The sequence below is a fragment of the Neovison vison genome, chromosome 5 (genome assembly GCF_020171115.1).
Source record: "Neovison vison isolate M4711 chromosome 5, ASM_NN_V1, whole genome shotgun sequence".
In the NCBI taxonomy this organism is placed as follows: domain Eukaryota; kingdom Metazoa; phylum Chordata; class Mammalia; order Carnivora; family Mustelidae; genus Neogale; species Neogale vison.
The window spans coordinates 30875983-30894812 of NC_058095.1; the positions used below are offsets into that span (position 1 = coordinate 30875983).

At 38.3% G+C, this 18830-nt stretch overlaps 1 protein-coding gene across 6 annotated transcripts; it reads left to right on the forward strand.

The window, feature by feature from the left end:
* Positions 1-1631: 1631 nt before the first annotated feature.
* On the forward strand, positions 1632-18433 carry ZNF207 (zinc finger protein 207). 6 transcript variants are annotated; one of them, XM_044248388.1, is made up of 12 exons: positions 1632-1820; positions 3320-3446; positions 7774-7912; positions 9267-9437; positions 9567-9642; positions 10148-10195; positions 11298-11368; positions 14114-14271; positions 15447-15539; positions 16531-16773; positions 17371-17530; positions 17691-18433. In XM_044248388.1, the coding sequence occupies exons 1-12, from the start codon at positions 1780-1782 to the stop codon at positions 17849-17851; spliced, it is 1488 nt and encodes a 495-aa protein (XP_044104323.1). In that variant the 5' UTR covers positions 1632-1779; the 3' UTR covers positions 17852-18433. The 6 variants fall into 6 exon arrangements, with proteins under 6 accessions (XP_044104323.1, XP_044104324.1, XP_044104327.1 ...); XM_044248389.1 differs by having other exon boundaries at positions 9270-9437; XM_044248392.1 differs by lacking the exon at positions 15447-15539.
* The last annotated feature ends 397 nt before the right edge of the window (positions 18434-18830 follow it).

Genomic DNA, 18830 nt, shown 5'->3' on the forward strand with positions numbered 1-18830 from the left:
CATAAAGGCAGACTCCCACTCCATCCAGGGCCCTAGGATCATGACCTGAAGGGAGGGCAGATGCGTAACCTACTGAGCCACTCAGGCGCCCTGATCAATCTATAATCTTAATTGTTATTTTATACTGTTTTCTCTCGCTTTAGTCTTAGAAACCACTGTAAGAAAAAGGCACTGGGCGCCTGGGTGTCTCAGATGGTTAAGCAACTGCCTTCAGCTCAGGTCATAATCCCAGGGTCCTGGGATCGAGTCCCCTATCAGGCTCCTTAGGCAGCAAGGAGCCTGCTTCTCCCTCTCCCTCGGCCTGCTACTCCACCTGCTTGTGCTTGCTCGCTGTCAAATAAGTAAATAAAACTTAAAAAAAAAAAAAAAGAAAGAAAGAAAAAAGAAAAAGGCTCTGATTGATGTGCAGAAGCCTTCATAGGTCGGCCTCTACCTCCCCCTGTGACTTCGTTTCCTATCACTCTCTCCCTTGCACACTCTGTGCTGGTCACATTTCCTGCTGTTTCTCAAACACTTCAACCTCCCGTCCCCCTGCCCCCCGCAGTGTAACCGTCTTTTAATTTGCCCTTCTGTCTGGAATGCCCCCAGATATGTGCATGTTTTTCTCTTTCATATCAGTTTTCTGCACAGATGTCCCTCCTGAGACGGAAAATGCCCTGTACAAAACACATCCCACACAAACCTCTCCTGTCATCCCAGCAGGTCTCTATCATGTCCCCTAATATTGTTTTAGTTCTTTTCCAGTGCACTTAATCACTCCTGACATTATGCATTTGTCTGTTTCCTCTACTAGAGCGTCAGCTTGCGCACCGCTCAAAGTCTCCTTCGGAGGTCCTGAGGGGTTAGGACTTACTTTTTCTTTGAGGGTGACTGCGTGGGGTGGGGGTGGGGGGACACACAATGACACAGTTCAACCCATAACACTGTGCTGTGAACACGGTTTTACTTCTTCCCTTCCAGCCTAGATTCCTTTTTCTTCCCTCCTCCCTAGGATTCTCTTGCCACCAACCAGACGCATCACTAGGAGCTCCAGCCCCAAAACCATTAGTGTATTTCAGGGGCTCAGGCTCAGACTTGGCGCTTTTTGCTCCTTCAAAGAGATTCTCTGTCTTCCACTTCCCTTGCTCCCACGGAGCCTTCAGAAAACCTTTCTTGACACCCCAATGACCGCTAAGACCCTTGTTAGTGCTCCCCTCCGGAGGTCTGCGGCACCTTGTAACCCATCTGTGAATTACAAGGCAGAGACTAACACTTCTTTAACAAAATATGTGATAAGCAAATGCCCAACACTTACTACAGGAAGGATTAATTCGAGCAATGAGACATAATGAAAAGTTGGGCGCTCTTTCAGTATTTTTTATTTGCAGTCTGTCCTTAATTACAATAATAATCCTTCCAGTTTTTCCCCCCTCCTTCAATTACGAGTGTCTCGGCGTACCTCCGGAGCCAGCTCTCTTACAAAAGAAACCCGAGGCATCAGCAAACACAAGCAACGAGGGCCGGGACAACTTAAACGAACAAGATGGCGGCTGCACGTCAGCCGCCACGAGTCTCCACCCACTCAGGGAGGAGGCCTGCGTCATGTGACCCTACCCTGCCTGGCACCGCCTCCGGCCGCAGTGCCTGACGGGAGCAGAGCGGCGAACGAGGGCGTCGGCCATTTTGTGTCTGTTTCCTGTGGGACGCGGTGGTGGCCGTTGGGTCGGGAGAGTGAGCGGTATTTGCCTCGTTTTTCTTGCTTGTTTTCCCCCCGTTAGACTTTGTCGGTAGAGCGCGGTTATGGGCCGCAAGAAGAAGAAGCAGCTGAAGCCGTGGTGCTGATATCCTTTACCGGTTTGAAGTCGAGGCCGAGCGGGGGCGCCGGTTGGCGGTGACTGGGACTGGGAGGCCTTGCTCTGGCCTGTGGCGGAGAGTGTCTGGGATCTAGGCCTCGAGGTGGGTGGCTGGATGGCCCGGAGCCGGATTTGGGGATACTTCGCAGAAAATGAAGTTCCTAGGGCGACAGGCTCTCTGGCAGTTGGGGGTCGTGGGACTCCGTGACTCAGGAGGTTCTTGATTTGGTGCGCTCGTGGACCCAACCGCTGGGAGGCGGCTTGGACCCCTCCACCAAGGACAGTGTTCCCTAAGGCTGTTGGGCCACACTCCGTTGTTTTGGTGACGATTCAACAAAGGGACTTTCTTCGAGTATAATACGCCGATTGAGTCTATGGAAGATTAGGGGAGAGCTTCGGAGTCTCTCACCCACTTTTCCCGTTTTATTGTAGATTCGATGGCTTAGTAAAGGCTTGTGTTCGTCAACCCCGGTTTCGAAACACCCCTCTCCGCCCCCCCTTTTTTTTTGACCCGGGTTTGGGGGAACTAGTTACCGCGTCTCACCCACTGGCGCCGTAATCTTCAAGAAGCGTTCTCTTAGAGGGTGGAGTTTTTCGTCTGTTAGCTGGCTTTGTAAGTCAAAAAAAAAAAAAAAAAAAATTGCTTCCTATTGCTTACTAAAACGTGGCGTCTTTTTAAATACTTTTCCCGGAACCGCTAGTACACTTTAAGATGAAATTGGTTTTGCTGAACTGTTTTGTACTAAAAAACGATCTGTTACAGAATTGCATTTATTTCCATGCTAATTGGAAGATGGTCACTAGTTTTTTTAAATATGCATTTAGGAAAATCTGACGAGTGAGATAAAAATTCTCAGTCTTATTAATGTGATTTGTGAGTTTAAATACACTCTATGGCAACATAAATTTATAAGGAGTTGCAAACAACTTTATGGATTGTTCATAGGGATATGTTCTTATTCGTTATGAGCTTATTTTTGGATCTAAATAGTATATTCTCAAATTCCAGATATTAGGTAGATTTTTAATATTTCAGTTATTTTTGTTCGTCTACTTAATGATTTCTATTTTGAAATTCAGTCCCGACATAAACTTGGGTTTTTTTTTTTTTTTTTTACATTGAACTGTCCAGTCCACAGTGTGCATTTCAAATGTTGAAATAATGAAGAAAAAAGTCATTTTCACTTAAATCTCTTTTAAATGCAAGAATTTGACAAAAGTATGTTGCTGATTACTGAGATGTGTTCATTTAGAGATGGTGGAGAGAGATTATGGATTTCTGGGAAACTTTAAAGAGTAGAAGTACATGGCAAGATAATTCCGAATTATATAGTAAATACCAGAAACAAAGTTTGTATAAATTACATTTTTGGTTTTAGCTGTTCTTATATTTTAATATTCTTCCTCTTGTTCTCTAATGTATAACAGATTTTATTATAAGCAGCGTCAATATTATGCTGGTTTTGTACCTTAACAACATTGATCAGGTATTGTAATAGAGATTTTGATGATGAGAAGATTCTTATACAACACCAAAAAGCAAAACATTTTAAATGTCATATATGTCATAAGAAGTTGTACACAGGACCTGGCTTAGCTATTCATTGCATGCAGGTAAGGATTTATTTTTTTCATTTTTTATTTTTTCTAATTTAATTTTTACCCCCTTATTTAAACCATGTGAAAAATTTTTTTGAATTTCTCTTTGACAGCTGTAGGGTTTTGTTTACTGAGAAAGATCAGATGTGGTTAGTCAGCTTTAAAAAAACACTGTTTCTAGCCATTAAGAAGATAAATAATCGTGTTTTTCAATGTTTAAAGAAAATTTATGTTGTTGATGTTTATTTTTGAATTATTGATGGTATTTCTTATCCTAGGTTAGATTGGTGACAGATTGAGGTCCCAAAGTATCTGTACTTGGGTTAGAGAACAAGGATCAGTGATTTCAATTCTGTGGTCTGACCAGTTCTAATCCTATGAGAATTAACACATAATTAGCTACCATTACTCACTGCAGTTGAAGGATTTGTTATAATCTGTTGCCTGAGGATAGGCTTACTTCTTTTATTCCCTGGACCTCTTTTGGAATGGTAACGTTGTGTTTCATTAGATAATTTTTGGGTTTCTTGAGTTTTTTCACTGCTAGGTAGGGAAAGCTTTGCAATTTGTATTTTTAAAGATCTGGTAAGTGCCTTTATGTCTTATTCAACGTTATTTCTTCTACTTTTGCCAATCCTAGAGCTGCCTGAATTTTTGCCTAATTGGACCCTAGAGAGATGAGAGCTGAGCAAATCCTTATTCATTGGAAACTACTGTTGGTAGGAGGCAGGGAGGTAAATTAAAATAAGATGTTGTTTCCCCAAGTTTAAAAATAAGTTTATAAAAGAAAATAAGTTTATATTGATATTTTCCATTCCAATTATATAACTATAACAATAATTTAATATTCATTCAAAAATATTTTAGATTTTGCTACATGCTAGACCCACAGTTTTCCACTGTGGCAATCACTAGTTACATGTGGCTACTTAAAAGACTCCTAGGGGCACCTGGCTGGCCCAATTGATTAAGCACCTGCCTTTGCTCAGGTCATGATCCCCAGGGTCCTGGGATTTCAGTCTCGCATTGGGCTCCCTGCTCAGTGGTGAGCCTGCTGCTCCTCCCCCTGCTTTCTTGCTATCTCTGAAATAAGCCTTTTTTTTTTTTTTAAAGGGGTAATTTAAAAATTAAAAATTTAATATGTCAGTCATGTTATAGCCACATTTTCAGTGCTCAGTCACATGTGGCTGGTGGATGACTGTTGTATTGGGTAGTTTCGATACAGAATACTACTATTTCTCACAAAAAGTTCCTGTGAGAGAGTATTGTGTTAGACAGTGTTTTAGGCACTAAGTATACAGCTGTGAAGAAAAAGTCACCATTGTGGAGTTGAGATTCGTGTTGTGGAAGAAAATAAACTGTAAATACTTAGTTTTTCAGTGGTAAGTGATAGGGAAGACTAAAACTAGGTAGGAGGTATAGGGAGGGCCACAAGATGGGGAAAGGCCTGGATGAGAAACTGACATCTGAACAGAGATCTGAAAGGAAGTGAAAGAGCCATGGAACAGCGAATGAAAGACCCTCACATATAGGAACATCCTCCTATATTGAAGGAAGAAGGAAAGAGTAGCAATGTTTTTTATATAGGAGGGCTTACTGTAGGACATTTTCTTCAATTCTGAATGAAATGGGAGGTTTGAGTAGAGGGAGAGCATGCTGATGCACTTTCTTTTTTCTTTCTTTGTTTTAAAAGAATTGTCCTGGCCAGTAGACTTGAGATTAGACAGGCTGCAGAGTGCAGTGAGAACACGTAGGGTGACTAGAGTATTCCAGACAAGAGGTGAGGGTGACAGAGACCAGAATTTGCTGGTGGATTTGATGCAGAGTATATTAAAGTCAGGAGTTACAGATGATTTGAAGGCATTTGATCTGTGAGATACGGGTTACCATGTACTGAGATGTAGAAAGCTGCTGGAAGAATAGGCTTAGAGATGAGGACATCAGGTTGGTGTTAGGTTAATTTTGACAAGGTCTGTTGAATATCCAGATGGAGATGTCCTATAAGGAGTTGGTTGTGTCTACAATCCTGGAGTTCAGAGAGGTGGGAGCTGGAGGTAGAAGTTTGGAAGGATACCATGTAAGGACAACTATTTTATTTAACTCATTATATTAGATGTCCTTTTTCCTTAGGGAGTAAAATATAGATAAAAAAGAGGTGCAAGGACTCTACCTTAGGCCACTCCCAGCATTTAAAGGTTGGAAGATTAAAGTAAACCATTCAGGGACATTGAAAAGGGTAGGGAATCCAAGAAAATAGTGTCCTGAAAACCAAATGAAGTTTGGAGTAAGTTATTTAACTGAGTCAAATGCTGGTGGTAGGTCAAGGAAGAAGAGGACTGAGATTGAATGATTTCCTAGAATGATGGGGATGAAAGCTTGATTGGAGTGCTTTCAAAAGAAAAGGAAGTAGAGGCACTCTTCGAAGAGTTGTACTATACAAGAGCAGAAAAATGGAATGGAACTAGAAAGAGATTAGTTGAGAAATTATTTCAGTAACATTTTTAATGGACTAAGTGCTTCTATTTTTGTAGTCCTAGTGTAGTTGCTTAGCAACCTGTGAGATAGGTATGGCAGTTTAATCAGATACAGCCTCCAATTTTATAGGTGGTAAACCTAAGACATTAATAATTTAGTTGGTTCATATCAGTGCTTTCTCTTGTCTTTTCAGCCAAGACCATACCAACTTCTAGGCAGGATTTTAAGAAATTTAATTCTGGCTGGGATATTGTGAGGTAGTTAGGTAAATCATGTTCTTTTTCCTTTCTTAGCAACAGCTTTTGAAATGTTTATTCTTGGCCTTATCATTTAGAAGTAGAACAAAGAATAGTTACTGTGTATGTGAATGTAATTTTATTTTGGGGGGAAAACATGAATTAATTCATCTGCATTTGTCAAGAATAGTAACATTCTTAGAAAAAAAAACTTAGAAAACGGTGATTAAGTTGCTTGTTGAGTAGCTTTATTCATGGATCTTTTCATCACAGTGAGGAACAGTGGTTAAAAATGTATAAAAAATTACAATTTTTGAATTTGATTTTGCATGTCGCTGTTCAAAATCTTTGAGATACATATCTGAGAAGAAAATACTTAGCTTTTGGGGGGTACCTGGATGGCTCCGTGGGTTAAAGCCTCTGCCTTTGGCTCGGGTCATGGTCCCAGGTCCTGGGATCGAGCCTTGAATCTGGCTCCCTGCTCAGCGGGGACCCTGCTTCCTCCTCTCTCTCTGCCTCTCTGCCTACTTGTGACCTCTGTCTGTTAAATAAAAAAATAAATAAAATCTTAAAAAAAAAAAAAAACAAACACCTTAGCTTCCTTGACCTTCCTTACCTTTCTATTCTTACATGAAAGTGTCTTGGGAGGAAAGGAAAAGAGTATGGACAAGTATGTCCAAGTCATTATTAACCTAAATCAGTGATTCTCAAGCTTGAGCATGCCTCAGAATCACCTGGAGGGCTTGTTAAAGCACACATTGCTAGCCTTACCCAGGAGTTTCTGATGGGATAGAGAGTATACTGAGAATTTGTGTTTCTGATAAGTTTTCAGGTGATGCTGATAGTCTGGGCAAGAATACGTTGACATTTTTTAGCCTAAGTGAATGCAGGTGGCTTGAAAAAACTGAGACTGACAGGAATTTTACCATATTGGCAAGAGAGACCCATGTTTGAGGGTTGGAAACATCTGTTCTAGCAAAAACCATAGTGGAAAAAAAATTGTATATTTCCAGTGTTTTATAATAGCACTTCCTCCTCTTTGTGATCTACCAATTAAGTTTAGGATAATGACGGGATCACTGCTGTGCAGTGTTAAGTGTCTCAGGTAACTCCTTAGTTACGGGTAATGCTAACTGTAAATGTCACTTTTATAATTCGTAACTACAGGCTTGTCTCAAGATCCATTCCTGGAAATTTTAATTCTTGATAAAAGAGGACTGTTTCCTATAAGTTTTATTTGTCAGACTGGAAACTTCTCTAATTTGAGTGGAATTACTAGTTCATTGCTGATACTTCAAGCAAGTAAGATTACATAGTAAGCTTAATATTTATTGAGTCCTTACTATGTGTTAGACGTCCTGCACAGTGATAATTTATATTCATTGTGTTTTATTTAATCCTAAAAATGATCCTAGGTGTGTTAGGTACTATGGGTGGAGTAATCTTAAATGATTTGCCTAATCCACATACCTAGTTAGTGAGCAGCAAAACAGGACTGAGTCCAGAGAGTCTCACTATAGAGCCAGTTATGCTTAACCATTATAGTGAGTGTTTGCTAAGTAATTCAGATTACTCTTAAAGGACTTTATGAGAACTTTAGTCTATCTAATGGAAGTTTGTTTTAATGTTAGGTGCATAAAGAGACAATAGATGCTGTACCAAATGCAATACCTGGGAGAACAGACATTGAATTGGAAATATATGGTATGGAAGGTATTCCAGAAAAAGATATGGATGAAAGAAGACGACTTCTTGAACAGAAAACACAAGGTAAATGCTGAGATCTTTGTTTTTTCTTAATTGAGCTTCACTAATGAGAGTATTAATAATTTGACATACAGAGTTAATAGGGGATGTTAGATTTATTCAAAACTCCAATTTTGAGTTTTATTTCTTATGTCTTAATGTTTGAAGTTGTGTATTTGATTTGTATATATGTGATTACAGGTGGAATTAGCAAGTGTTGAGATTTTTGAAAACAAAGATTGCTTGTTACGATTTGATTGTATAACTACTAATAGTAAAATATTTTTTTAGTGCTGTTATTTGTCTTGGAATTTGTGATCATTATCCAGATAGTGGAAGTTACTAACCACCTATGAAATTCCTTTATTTTTAAGATTTTATTTATTGTGAGAGATCACATTCAGGCAAGGGGAGGGGCAGAGGGGAAGAGAGAGGGAATCTCAAGCAGACTCTTGTTAACTACCCTGGCTTGATCTCACAATCCTGAGATTGTCACCTGAGCTGAAACTAAGAGTTGGATGCTTACTTGATTGAGCTACAGTCACCTCTTTTACTTTGTCTTTAAGGTTTACCACTTATTTTTGAGAGGGAGGAAGAGAGAGAGTGAGCAAAGCTGGTGGGGAGCAGAGGAAGAGAGAATCTCGACTCTTCACTGAGTGGGGAGCCTACACTTGGGGCTCAGTCCCAGGACCCTGGGATCATGACCTCAGCTGAAACAGTCAGACTCTCAATTGAGCGAGCCACCACGCCGGATCCCCATGAGTTTTTTCATTTGTTTGTTTTTATTAAGCAAGCTCTACACCCGATGTGGAGCTTGATCGCAAGACCCCAAGTTCTAGAGTCACATATTCTACTTACAGGTGCCAGCCAGGTGCCTTGAAACTTTGTTTTGAGAAGCATTGAGGAGAGGTCACACCTCTTTGTTATAGTTTATTGTTATGGATGGAATAGAAAGTAATTTTTTTAAATGAAACTGACTTAGGAAAAATACTTTTACTTGTCATAGAATAGAGAAAGTATGTTAACCTTATTTAACATAGATTGGAAACCAATTTGAAGAGTAAAAACAGTATTGTGGTTTTTTTTTTGTAAGAAAAATCTTATGAGCTAATTGGATTGAAATAATTATTATTATTTTTAAAAGATACTTTTTGAGAGACAGCAAGCAGGAGGGGCGGAGGGAGAATCGGACTTCCTGCTGAGCAGGAAGCTGGATGCGGCCAGGACCTTGGGATTATGACCTGAGTTGAAGGCAGACTCTTAATGGACCAAGCCACCCAGCTGCCCTTAAATTATTTTTTTAAATGTTGAATGTCAGACATGCTGAGTTTTTCTTTTTTTTTACTTTATGGGAAAAACTAATTAAAACTTTTTTTAGCAGAGAGTCAAAAAAAGAAGCAACAAGATGATTCTGATGAATATGATGATGATGACTCTGCAGCTTCAACTTCATTTCAGCCACAGCCTGTTCAACCTCAACAAGGCTATATCCCTCCAATGGCACAGCCAGGACTGCCACCAGTTCCGGGAGCCCCAGGAATGCCTCCAGGTATTACATAAGATTTCTTAAAGTTAGCATTTTAAGGAAGGACTTTATTGATGTAATGTAGAAGTATTAAAATCTTTCTCTTACCACTTCAATATTTGTGATTTTTTTTGTTGTTGAAATTATTTATAGGCATACCTCCATTAATGCCAGGTGTTCCTCCTCTGATGCCAGGAATGCCACCAGTTATGCCAGGCATGCCACCTGGGTAAGAGAACTTTTAATTGACTTGTGGGCTTGTGCCTAGTAATGATCTTTTTCAGCTTGGGTGTTATATGAATTTTAAAATGTTACTTTGCCCCCCCTCCCCCACTAAAAGGTATGGGCTCCATAAATACTAAACTAGTCAAATAAAGGGGTCTACCAATCAATTAAAGGAATATAGATTTGCCTCTGAAGAGAATCGATTTTTGGGTTTTAGGATGTCTGTAGGCAGCCATCTGCTTCAATTGCATCTGATGTAATTAAAGTAGTTGGTTGTAGATTTGTGTTTCTAAGATTCAGAACTGTCCATGACACTTTGTAGTTGTGACAAGAAGCAAACTCTGTAAATGATTTTATTTGTCAAATCATCAAGAACTAAAATGAATATGAGGTGCTCGTGCCTATCACTTTTACTTAAATATTGTTGGATGTGAGAGGTATACAATACACTTTCCCACTGTATTTTGAAAATCACAGTTAGATTTTGATTTTGTCATACATTTTCACAGATTGCATCATCAGAGAAAATACACCCAGTCATTTTGCGGTGAAAACATGTAAGCATCTCATTCATAATGTAATTCAGGAGGTATAATCATAATGTCATTTTTTTATGTGTTTAATGGTATCTATTCAATTGACTTCAGAAATATTCTAACCTTCCTCACTAAAACTTCTAAAATGTGCAAGCTGGTTGACACAGGTCTCTTAATGGAGGGAAATAAAACATCTGTGAGGAAATTGTAATAGACCCATATAAAAAGCATTTTTTAAATGTAGCTCTTTTTCCCCAAACTGCTAAAGTAATGGAATTTAGTTTAAAAAAAGGGAGGGGCGCTGTTACTTAAGAAAGAATAGATACTCTTTTCCAAAATTACATGCTTTGTTATTATGGAAGTAATTCAGTTTTCTTACAATGAAATCTATATATAGAAGTTTACCTTTTGATAAAGTTCTCATTTAAGAATTCACAAACTTGGAATTGTTTTAAGTGAATTGAACATTGATATGTGAAGGTGAGCTCTTTTAGGGGAAAGAAAATAAATATGGGTTATGTTTTTAAGTCCTGGTTTAGTGTTAGGTAGCTATTACAAATAGAAATTAGGCAATTGTGTGAGTTTACTTTTGACTCTCTTTAATTTTGGTGGTAGTGTTTTTTGGGTTTTTTTTTTTTTTTTTGTAACCCTCCAAAAGAAAAAAAAAAATCTTTACTCCACAGTGTACATTCAGTATTTTCCTTTTGAAAAATCTGATGACTCCAAAATAATTTTTTAAAATTTACATTCTGTATGGATATTTTCAAGTGAGACAAAAGGTGATTTTGATTTCCAATTACATATATTTTAGATGAGGCCTCTTTTATATATTAAGGAGGGTATAATTGTTTTTAGTGACTTTAAATGTATGAAAATGATTTGTCAGCAAAGACTGATTTTTTTTTTCCTTATTGTACTGGCAAACCCAAGAATTTGCTGGGTGTTAGAGGGTTTATTTTGATAGAATTGTTTTAGTATTGTATATTCTTTCAGCTTGATTTATTTCAGTATTAAAGGTCAAATTCGAGTCTTATCTATTGTTTCAGGCTTTAGCCAAAATATTTTCTGATGGTTTATACTATTAATTAACTTGGTTTGTTTCTTAAAATTTGCTTTCTAATAGAATGATGCCAATGGGTGGAATGATGCCACCTGGACCAGGAATACCACCTCTGATGCCTGGTATGCCGCCAGGTATGAATCGTAGATGGTTTCCTTTTAATATGATTGGCATGCTTTATTTTTCTCTTTTGAAGAATAGGTTTGTGGATTTTAGTGCAGTTGTAATTTATAATTACCATAGTTTGCTGATTTCACTTTGAAATTACTTGGAGAAGTGTTGGAATGGACCATGGCGGTTTTTTGAGTCTTGAAATGGATAATACACAGGTTTCAAAGCAGTCAAAATGAGTCACAGAACCTTTGTACCAAAGCTCATAATACCTAAGATGTGTTGAATTTGTGGGTTTGTTGTTGTTTTAAAGATTTTATTCATTTGAGAGAGAGAGCATATAAGCAGGGGGAGTAGCAGAGGGAGAGGAAAAAGCGGGCTCCCTGCTTGGCAGGGAGCCTGATGTGGGGCTCGATCCCAGGGCCCTGGGATCATGACCCGAGCTGAAGGGAGGCGCTTAACTGACTGAGCCACCCAGGCGCCCTGAGGGGTAGTATTTGTTAGGGATATTATAGATGAATAATGGAGACTTTTGGCAAGTAATGGAGAAACCCGTCATGCCATATTTTAAAAATGTAGTCATTTATTGTCTCACTCAACAGAAAGAAAAGTGGTGGCTTCAGTGGCTGGTGATACCAAGGACCCATGTGTTTTTAAATATTCTTCTTTGCTAACCTTAGCTTTTCTCCCTCATACACCTCACTCAGTTGTTACAACTCAGACAAGAAAGGGTGTCAACAGCAAAGGGTTGTCTTTTTTTTTCATTAAGGAGCAAAGTAGGGGCACCTGGTGACTCAGTCGTTAAGGGTCTGCCTTGAGCTTAGGTCAGGATCAAGCCCCGTATCGGGCTCCCTGCTCAGCCTGAAACCTGCTTCTTCCTCTCCCACTCCCTTTACTTGTGTTTCCTCTCTTGCTGTCTCTCTCTGTCAAATAAAATTTTTTTTTAAAAAAAGAGCAAAGTAATTTTCCCACAAACTTCCTAGCATCCTGTTGTTCACCAGAAACAGGTCTGATGGACCCTCCAGCTCCAAGGGAGTCTAAAAAAAAAAACTCCTATGTTGACTTTATAGCCTACAATGTGGGGAATGGAATTTGGTTAGCCAAAGTAGGTGTGCCATAGAAGCCTTCATAGGCTTTCTCAGTTGGTTTCTTTGTTTTTTATATGTAATTCTAGCAAGTTTGGTTTGCAGTCCACAGCAGCTTTATTGATAGTTGTAAAAGGAACAGGAAAAATAAGGCAGCAGTAAAATTTGCATCATTGCCAGTGCAACCATTAATTTATAGACCGTAGTTCCACATATGTTATTTCTGAGATACTTAGGCAAAATTATGTTGAGGAAGTTTGAAGAATGCACTCATGATGGATTTTAGGAAATTTTATTTCTCTCTCTCTCTCTTTTTTTTTTAAAGATTTTATTTATTTATTTGACATAGATCCCAAGTAGACAGAGAGGCAGGTGCAGAGAGAGAGGAAGGAGGCTCCCCACTGAGCAAAGAGCCCGATGTGGGGCTCGAGCCCCGGACCCTGGGATCATGACCTGAGTTGAAGGCAGAGGCTTTAACCCACTGAGCCACCCAGGCACCCCAGGAAATTTTATTTCAAGTGCTTAAAGGAGAGGCACCTGGCTGTCTTAGTCAGCAGAGCATGCAGCCAATTTTTGATCTCCAGTTTTAAGCTTGAGCCCTGTATTGGCTGTAGAATTTACTTAAGAAAAATAAAATCTTTAAATAAAGTGTTTTCAGGGACAACTTAGTTTTCTAGAAAATTTTTTGTGAGTATATGACCTATCAGTGTTTTTATAGTAATTTGAATTTGAGTTCAGAGAGATCCAGCTGTTGGATGATTGCAGTAATTCTCTTTTGTGTTTCAAAAAGTTAGCCAAATCAGTAATATTAGTAAGCTTAATTGCTGCGTTCTGCATATATAGAATCTCCGGTACTATCTTTTACTTCCTGAAGTTCTGAAATACCCAAAGGAATAGAAAGGTTGAGGCAGATGCCTAGGTTACTCAAGACTTCATTGAATTGACCAGTTTATCAGTAATTTTGTAGTAGAGAAGCATTATTTATTTATATTTTTTCAATATTTTATTGATTTGGGGGAGAGGGAGAAGGAAACCCTTTCTTGAGCGGGGAGCCTGATCTGGGGCTGGATTTTAGGACCCTGAGATCAGGACCTGAGCTGAAGGCGGATACTCAATTGACCAAGCCACCCAGGCGCCCCTTGATTTTATTTTTTATTTTTTTAGAGAGACCCCATGAGTCTGGGAGAGTAGAGGGAGAGGGAAAGAGAATCTCAAGCAGACTCCACACCCAGCACAGATCTTGATACGGGGCTTGATCCCATGATCTGAACCGAAATAAGAGTCAAGAGGCCCAACCAACTGAGTCACCTAGGCGCCCCTAGAAGCGCTTTTTTTTTTTTTAAGATAATTTATTTATTTACTTGACACAGAGAGAGAGAGAGAGAGAGAGATCACAAGTAGGCAGAGAGGCAGGCAGAGAGAGGGGGGAAGCAGACTCCCCACTGAGCAGAGAGTCTGATGTGGGGCTCCATCCCCAAACCCTGGGATAATGACCTGAGCCGAAGGCAGAGGCTTAACCAATGAGCCACCCAGGCACCCCCCGCCCCCCAGAAGCATTTTTAATATGGTATATTTTAAATATACCATATTTATATACCATATACCATATAGTTTTGGGGAAAAAAATTTTCTGAACTTAAATGTTTTGACATGCCCTGTCTTCCCAATATTTCTTCTCTGTAGGTATGCCCCCTCCTGTTCCCCGTCCTGGAATTCCTCCAATGACTCAGGCACAGGCTGTTTCAGCGCCAGGCATTCTTAATAGACCACCTGCACCAACAGCAACAGTTCCTGCTCCACAGCCTCCAGTTACTAAGCCTCTTTTCCCCAGTGCTGGGCAGGTAAGGTGAAATTCCTGAAAAGGAGTGCACTTAGATTTAAAGGTAAAGTGTAGTTGTTCATAGAAATTCTTGAGATTGTCATTAGGCTTGTTTTTTGTTTCTAATCTTTTTAATATAATTTATTAAACACAGAGAAGTGTCCTATTCTCTTCCATGTTTGCACACATTGACTAGAGCCAGATAATGTAGTATGCTAATTTTTTCATAGCTTATGAACTCTGGTTATTCTTAGCTTTAGACAGAAATGAAAGCTTTAATTTCTGGGTACTTAAATACATGATAATGTTTAGAGGTCCTTTTATGTCCTCTTTAACTATGAGTGGAATGAAACCAAAGTCAAAGGAGAAAATCCTAAGACCTTAGCAAATCATTTGTTGGACTCTCAGAACAGTGAGAAATGATAATACTACACTTTTGCAGGAGGGGCATCATTTGACCTAGTTAGACTTAATCTTTCCCACTGAACTTGTGTTTTTTTAGAACTCAGAAACTAAAGATGTTTTTGTTTTTTTGATATATATTTACATACATAAGTATATGTATATAGAATGTGTAATGGTTGTTACTTTCTCTATTTTTTTTCCTAGTTATATTCAAAGTTAAATAGAAATATTTAATTGATTCAGAATTAAGATCAGGATGTGTGTTGTTTTTCACTTTAACATTATCCCATAGAGGTTTTTTTCCCTCAATTTTTTTCTGTTTATAGTTGGCGAAAATAAAAGCTTTACTTTTAAAGTCCCCTGTAAGCATATATCTTGTGTTTTTGAGGTGGGTGGGGATTTTATTTACTGAGAAATGTCAAGCTTTTGGCAAAGATCTTGTGGAGTCATTGATAGAGAATTGGAATGAAGTGTCTGTAGTAATGCATCTTTATTCTTGATTGAAGGTATCATTTTTCAGAATCACAGTGCAAAAACACATCCCAGTTTTAGAAAAGAAACTGGTTAACTAGGTTTATTGGTGTAGAATTTTAAAAAAAATTTTTTGAGGCTCATACTGTCACTTTGTTTATTGTAAATGCATTAACTGCCTGCCTCTTGAAATAAGTCAGATTTGATTGCATTATATTTTGCATTTATAAAAATGCAATCTATACTAAAAGTCTACCACATGGCTTATTTTCACCCATTTGTTTGGAGACTTTTCATTGTTTCCTTTCTTTTATGCTACAGATGGGGACACCTGTAACAAGCTCAAGTACAGCTTCATCCAATTCAGAAAGTCTGTCTGCATCTTCTAAAGCTCTGTTTCCTAGCACAGCACAAGTACGCAGGAAGTTGCAGTTTAAAATTGTTAAATGGCTTTATAAACTTAACCCTTTGGACCCTACTTTAAAACTAAATCTTTTCCCCCAAAAAATACACTATGTTTAATTTTTTTAAAGTTAATGGTACAAAAATCAATGGTATTTCAAAATTTGAACTCATACTAATAGAAAAAAATGTACTCCAAACTCCTATGGTTCTAAAGGGTTAAAATTAAGCATGTAAGCAGTAAATGCGTTATAGTAGCCACTGGTTAGCCTGATGCATGATTAAGCTTTTTTGATTTATGCTATTGAATCTAATGCATCACATACAATGTAAGGAAATATAGTACTCTGCATTTGGTTCTAAAGTTGGCCTAGTGTTCATGTTTCAGATGTTTGGAATTATGAAAAGTAGCACATTTATTACTGGTAACTTTATGCTTAAAAGATCCTACTAAGCCCTTTTGTCCATGGTAATCACCTAGCCATTGTTAATTGGGAGGACACTGTATTATCTGTATAAAGAGATCTCTGAAGGGACGTCTTTAATGTGTCACCACTGATACTGTTTATGCTCTGCTTAGTAACTAAATTTATTTGTATTTTGTAATTTCTTTTTTTTTTTTGAGGTGCTTAGTAGATTGAACAACTAATTTAGAATAGAGTAGAACACAATATTCCAATACAATGTAGTTCATTAGTTTGAAATAAATACAAAGCTTTGTAAAGCAAGTAAATTTTGGTGATAAAGGGAGATATTATCTTTGAAGTTATATGCAGTCTTGTTTCCACTGCTGAGTCTTGGATGTGACTTTGACTCCAGGGTCTTTTGATATTCTTACATATTATCTTGATGTTTTGGCGTTTTAATTATGTTAATTTTGTTTTAATTTCATTTAAAGTTTGGTCCTTTATTGAATGTTAGTATCTCACTTTTAGATTAACTATAATAGATACATTCAGTTTTGGGTTTTGAAGTTTCCTTAATGAAAGATTGTGTTTTCCAGGCTCAGGCAGCTGTCCAAGGACCTGTTGGTACAGATTTCAAGCCCTTAAATAGTACCCCTGCAACAACTACAGAACCCCCAAAGCCTACATTCCCTGCTTATACACAGTCTACAGCTTCAACCACTAGTACAACAAATAGCACTGCAGCTAAACCAGCGGCTTCAATAACAAGTAAGCCTGCTACACTTACGACAACCAGTGCAACCAGTAAGTTGATCCACCCAGATGAGGATATATCACTGGTAAGTTTTTTACAGGTTTTTACTGGCATAGTTTGAATACCGTTGTAGTAACATTTCCTCTTAAAGTATTAATTTGTACACCAGTGGTTTTGTAGTCTGATCTAATGCTTACTGTGTGGTTTTCATTCTGGTTTTTTAAGAACCACAAAATAAAGTGAATATTGTGTGTTTTGATCTTAGACACACGCTTTTCCCTACACCCAGACTATTTTTAAAAGAAGACAGTAAGTTGGGTTCTTAACTCTCAAAAATCATTTTGGTTACACATAAATTTGTAAATGATGAAATGGATAAGTGTGAGGTAGGATACACAGATCTTTTAAAGCCTATTCACTTTCTTCACTAGAGATTTTCTTATGTAGGCAGTATTTAATTCCTGGAAGGTTATTAGCCATTTTTCAAATATAAAAATAGGTGAGGTTTTCTTGAGGTATTGAGATTTTAAGCAGTTGGACTGGTTTGTGGAGCAAAAATAATGGTTGGGAAATAAGGGTACATTTTTACAAAGTTACTCTGTAATATTTTGGGTGATTATCTTTTATGATGAATGACTCTCTGTATTCAAATCTTTAACATTGTGATCATATTTATTTGTAGGAAGAGAGAAGGGCACAGTTACCTAAATATCAACGTAATCTTCCTCGACCAGGACAGGCTCCCATTGGTAATCCACCAGTTGGACCTATTGGAGGTATGATGCCACCACAGCCAGGCATCCCACAGCAGCAAGGAATGAGACCCCCAATGCCGCCTCATGGTATTTTTTTTTACATTCATTGTGTTTATGTTTATTGTATTTACTGTATTAAGTGGATTTTCTGAGTAGACACAAATTTATTTGCAGAATACATTGCATTTAACAGCATAATGCACAGACCAACTCAGTCTATTTTTTGTGTTTTAAATCTGTTTTTTAGGTCAGTATGGTGGTCATCATCAAGGCATGCCAGGTTACCTTCCTGGTGCTATGCCACCATATGGGCAGGGACCGCCAATGGTGCCCCCTTACCAAGGTGGGCCTCCTCGACCTCCGATGGGAATGAGACCTCCTGTAATGTCGCAAGGTGGCCGTTACTGATCTTACTTCATCCAGTCTAATAGGTTTGGAGATTAAACCTTTTCTCAACTTGTGCTGTTTATATAGCCAAGCTTCCGTCAATAAGGCTTCATTGTGACTTTAACAAACATTATCTTCCCACATACCAGGAACTATTGGACATTTATTTTACATGGGAAAAATTATTTGGAATAATAAAGCAGGAACTTTTCCTGAAGTTGCAATTTATACTGTATGGCTTCTTTTTCATGTTTCATCTAGGTTTTTAGAAGTGAAGTATAGTAAATTTGGTTCGTTATATTGTGAAGGCGCTGGAATTACATGAACATACCACCTTAATAAAGGCAAGTTCTGTTAGCTTACATTGCTATTTGTAAAGTTATGCCTTCACAGCATTTCAGATGCTGTTGGACTTCACGTCCCCAACCTAGCTTGGTGAGGGCTGTAACTGTTTCCGAGACCTGTACATTGGAAGTCTGAATGTATAACAATATTTAATGTATTTAGAGTTCCTCATGTTGCAGGGTTTAAGAAATCTGACCCACCAAGGTCATGTGACTTTTCTGTACTGTTAAACTTCATTGTAATAAAATGAGAGAAAAACTTACGCCTTTTTATTCATAACCCAGCTGTGGACCACTGCCTGAAAGGTTTGTACAGATGCATGCCACAGTAGATGTCCACATAATAAAATTCATAGTTACCAATGCAGTTTTGATATATCATTCGATTCTGTCTTTGAATTGTAGGTTGTTCCTTAGCTGCATGTTTAAACTGGACAATATATATAGAATTGTATGTTAGTGCTTAAGTTGAGAGAAAAACTTCAATACATATGAGTCATTACATAGTGGATATGAAATCTTGATATTGTGTCACCCACCTCCATGCCCTTGGTGTCACTACATGTTAGATGTCTTAGATATTTAAAATGTAAACCTTAGTATTTCCTCTTCACTGCTGATGAAGTTTAGAGCCTAGTGCCAGACCCATTCATTTC